Raw genomic sequence first — 4,438 nt, 5'->3', positions numbered from 1 at the left:
CTTGGCTAAATTTTGGATATAAAAAAGGGTGCTCCCGTAATATGTGTACCAGGTTGGGGTTATCAGGTTGTGCGCTATCTTGGTACACATACTACGGGAGTGCCTAAAAAAGTGCTCCGACCATTCCATAGCATCGGTGAGCTTCTGATTTGGCTTGAAAATAATTTTCATTCCAGAAATACGCAACTGGAATCATCTGTCGCTGGGACAACTCAAACAGTTCTAGATATGCTGTATTTTTATTATGCAACTTACATTGCCTATTGTCATGAAAATATACTATATTGCAATGAAAATTTTGTTATGAAAAATAGATTGCTTCGTTTAATTACTGCTAAAGTAATAAAAATAAAACTGGAATCACATCTAATCGCACTACCTTGCAAAATAAAATGAAAAGAGATCATGCTCTTCATCTACATTTATTTTTTAGGCAGTTTTCGTAGGGATAAATTCTGTTTGACGGCACCTTATTTTTGCAAGATGTCCAGCAGCAAATGATTCTATATTGAAATTTTTAAAAACTGTGGCTGTAACACCTTCATGAGCATAGTTTAATCTAAATTCAACTTCGAGCAGCTTGGACACTGGGCAATGGTACGGTTAGGCGTCCATATTCTGTTTCCTGCATTACTGCAATCATAGAGTCAGTTATCAAACAGTCCGGTTCGGGATTAAATAATGACTGGATTCTTTTGCAGTCTTCCGGGTCTTAGCATCGTTTTTGCATTTTTGTAAAATAAACCCAGCAATGTATTGGATTATATGGACTTCATCGTCATTCAATATGATAGAACTTGAATCCAGTAAATCTGGAAAACATAGGGAACAGGTGTGTGATATTAGGATATCTTATTATTGATTATCATGAATGTCAATCAAACAGGGTCAATACTTGAAATTAAAATCGATCAAGCGCATGTTAAGCTGGTGCGCACAATGTATGTATCAGGTAGTGCTTTATTGCCTACATTCAAAACCAATATTGCTTAGAAAACATTTGCATTTTATAGCCTTATGTATAAATAAAAACCCAATTAAGCAATTTTTGCCAGTTAGTCATATGGTCCCTAAAATTATGGTATCTAAACATACTCAAATCCAGACAAATATTAAGCACCACACCTTTCGTTTTATCCATTTCTTTGGCTGTGAATCTATCAAATAATTTCCCGACAGACTGGAGGGTATAGTAAACCTGGAATACTCTGTTCCAGTGTAGGGATTTGCATCACAGCTGAAGGATAACATTTGATCACTCAGGACTTTTCTTCAGCAACAATTGTAAGTATTTGACCATATTTGGTAAAATAGGGACAGTGGCTGCAATGATCTTCCACTACAATTCTCCCTACACTAATATCTCTGCCTAAAAATAAAAAAAATTCAAAATTGTTTTGACAGATTTACCCCATGGTGGTTAAAAAAAATTTGCTTTTATGTTTTCTTGAGTTGTGGAAGTTGTATTAGTAATTATGGAATTTATGTAGGAGTCTATAATTATGTAAATCTTACCTTGTTTGTGAATGTGTATAGCCAAAGATGCCACGCTGGATAATAACTTTTGACACGTTGAGCTCCTTGAAATAAAACATAAGTTATTTTTTATAAATCTCAGAATAAGTTGTTCATTAGCAAAAATATTGTCATGGAAATATCACATTTAAGTATGTCTCTATCTATAGAATGAAATCCATAAAATATATTGATGGTAAGAAAATTGAATGCATGATCTGTCCTGCATTGAATTTCTCCTAACACTTTTTGCCCTCTGTCTGACTGTAGCTCTCTTTTCAATAGCTGTCTTACTTTTGCTCATTCAAGGTAAACTTTTCTTCCATTGTCTCGTCAAGATCTATGAATACTGTCAGTTTATGATCCTCTAACATGAATGAGTCTAGTACGGTACAGGCAGGCAGGTAATGTCTGAATGTATCATCAAATTCGGGATCTGATTCAGGAATTTAAACTCGGCAGCTCTGTCTGTCATATATCAGCACATGGTAGCTCCCTGAATAGTCACCCGCTAATGGAAACATGCTGATAGTATATATCTAACGTATAGAAATGGTAGACTTACCTTTATCAGCCATAATAGCCACTGACTATATAATAACTACAGCCCTTGAGTCCGATGCGACCATTAGATATGGTGAAACTGCCGCAAAACGCTGGGAACTCGAGTGGGCGTTAACGAATCAAGTTGCCGCAATGGAGCGTAACGCGTCAGACACTCCTCATTGGTCAAGGTTTTAGTTGAGCATCATGGTATGTTCATGGTTAACTGAATATAGTTGGCTCACGCTTTTTTCGTCTTTGTTTATTTATGTTAAATTGTTCTCTCGTTCCGCTTGAGCGATGCGTCATGGAATTCCTTCAACGCGATATTGCGGCCCGTGTATTTCCTCAGCTAATTTGCTGTAGCCGATGTTGAATAAGGATTTAGGTTAACGATTTTAGGTTAGGTTATAATATTTATATACATTTTCCCAACACAGTCAACAACACTCTGCGATCACTGGCCAACCCATGACATTCTGGTACCAGGATTCATTGTATACCGTACCATATTTGTCTAATTTTATGTAAAATGTCTAGTTTTTCGTACAACATTGGGTTACATAGACTGAAAATGTAGAGAACACCTAATGGCATGGTAGGTGTTTTTCTGATTTTTGTCTAATTCTTTGAAAATATTGTTTTTGATATTAAATGCTAATAATGGATAAATTTAAAATATATGTTGAATGGTATAATGTTTTCAATGGTCACTGGATCTCATGGATACTTGGATTATCATTACATGAATATGGACACAATTTAAATTGGATTTCTGGACTAATATGGGTAAATGTATCTGGTTTGTTTAAAATTTATCAATATTTATCTATGTACAGATTGTATACATATATGATCTATAAGATCACCTAAATTACCTGGAAAACGGGGGATTCATGCAACTAAATTTAAATAATATATTTGGATAAACCAAAACTATCAATATCATAAATCCGAATTGGCAATGGATTTAAATTTGAAAGAAAAAGAAAAAAAAGATTTAGGTTAACGGACTGACTCGATATACGGTTATATATTGTTTTAATGGCTGTGCCTTTGACAGAAATCAATTGCTACCGGTACCATACTATTTAAAAATAGAAAAATGCCTTCCACACACTGTTCTGTGCCTGGGTGCTCATGGAGTAGACAAAAAGTTGAGAAAAGAAGTCTGTTTTGTATCAGAAGGCCCGATTTAGCAAGGAATGAGGAAGAAAGGGAGCATCGGATTGCGTTAACAAGATTTATGCTTTCCATGCGAGATGCATCACGGGGAGATAATATAAAGGAAATGTTGCACAAAGAATCGTATGTATATTTCAGTATTTATAGATTTATGTCAGGCAACTTGAAAATGCTTTGTCCAGGGTCACAAGTCAGCTCTGAAGATTGAATAGCAGAAAGAGGCTAGTTTAGTCGGATTGTCTTTTTTTATTCGTGAGTCCCTATGAGGTATTTGGATTCGGAAGGTTCTATCTTGCAGACCCAAGGTCAATACTGAAATAAGATAGATAGACTATGATATAGTCTACAGATATCAGGATATAGCATTGTAAATAAAGTACCCTACCGTACTAATTAGAGACTGAGTTCCTTTAGAACAGGGGTCTCGAACTCAATTTACCCAAGGGCCACTGGAGGCATAATCGGGACTCGGAGAGGGTCCAGGCCGCATCACTGCATCAAGTTTTCCACAATGAAAGGTTAGTTTAAAGACAGTAATGTCTCGCCACATGGAAAACATTGTTACAGTTTATCAATATAAACTAATGTCCTGCGAGTTTGAGACCCTTGCTTTAAATGGTTGACCTACAGCTGTACTACAAAATTTTAACATATTTTGGTATTGGTATCTTGTTCATATTCAGAGCATCCATATGTGAAGCTCATTTCCATGAGGGAGATATTATAAGAAACGGCAAGTCTGTAGCATTGAAACTGGGTGCAAGACCAAGCCTGCAGCTGCCAAAGGCCGTAAAACCAAATACGAGTAGAAAGCCACCAGCTGAGAGGGTCAGCATTGAGAAGGTCAGGCACAACAGCATAGCAGATTTGAAAAAAATTTGCTAATAAGCTTAGTTTGAGCATGAAAGGTGAGAATAATATATCCATAAAGATACTGCAAGATTTCTCCTTGGTAGAGTTATCATTTTTTGATTTCAGTTATGAAGATAATCTATTAAACTTTATAAGCTAATGAATTTAAATTATTTGCAGAAAAATGGGTATTTTATCAAGACAAGGAGAATTGTTTTACAGCCGAATTAAAGGAGAGAGGTTTCATTGTTTCGAAATTAAGGTCTCATTCTTGTCATAAATTTTTCTACTCTTTTTATTGATAACCTAATTTTGATTAATTTGTCGTATCGTAAAATCTCCT

General features: G+C 35.5%; 1 protein-coding gene and 1 long non-coding RNA gene across 2 annotated transcripts; one reads left to right on the top strand and one right to left on the bottom strand.

Moving 5' to 3' along the window:
- Positions 1-220: 220 nt before the first annotated feature.
- On the bottom strand, positions 221-2,203 carry LOC120328531 (uncharacterized). The gene is made up of 4 exons (XR_013475335.1): positions 2,081-2,203; positions 1,516-1,580; positions 1,126-1,369; positions 221-812 (listed from the first exon to the last, which is right to left on the bottom strand). It is a non-coding gene; the product is annotated as an uncharacterized LOC120328531 (long non-coding RNA).
- An 899-nt stretch (positions 2,204-3,102) lies between these two features.
- LOC120330757 (uncharacterized) lies at positions 3,103-4,137 on the top strand. Its single transcript, XM_078112458.1, has 2 exons — positions 3,103-3,366; positions 3,927-4,137. Exons 1-2 carry the CDS (start codon positions 3,164-3,166, stop codon positions 4,126-4,128), a joined length of 405 nt encoding a protein of 134 aa, XP_077968584.1. The 5' UTR covers positions 3,103-3,163; the 3' UTR covers positions 4,129-4,137.
- Positions 4,138-4,438: the final 301 nt, after the last annotated feature.

The sequence above is a fragment of the Styela clava genome, chromosome 5, assembly GCF_964204865.1.
Source record: "Styela clava chromosome 5, kaStyClav1.hap1.2, whole genome shotgun sequence".
NCBI classification, from domain to species: Eukaryota; Metazoa; Chordata; class Ascidiacea; order Stolidobranchia; family Styelidae; genus Styela; species Styela clava.
The sequence above is the reverse complement of the archived record's forward strand: the minus strand, read 5'-3'. Positions and strand labels throughout refer to the sequence as shown.

Excerpts from the sequence above, each read along its gene's own strand:
- LOC120330757 (XM_078112458.1), top strand. The coding sequence starts at position 3,164 with ATGCCTTCCACACACTGTTCTGTGCCTGGGTGCTCATGGAGTAGACAA. Across the intron at positions 3,367-3,926 it reads GAAATGTTGCACAAAGAATC|AGCATCCATATGTGAAGCTC; the intron begins GTATGTATATTT and ends GTTCATATTCAG.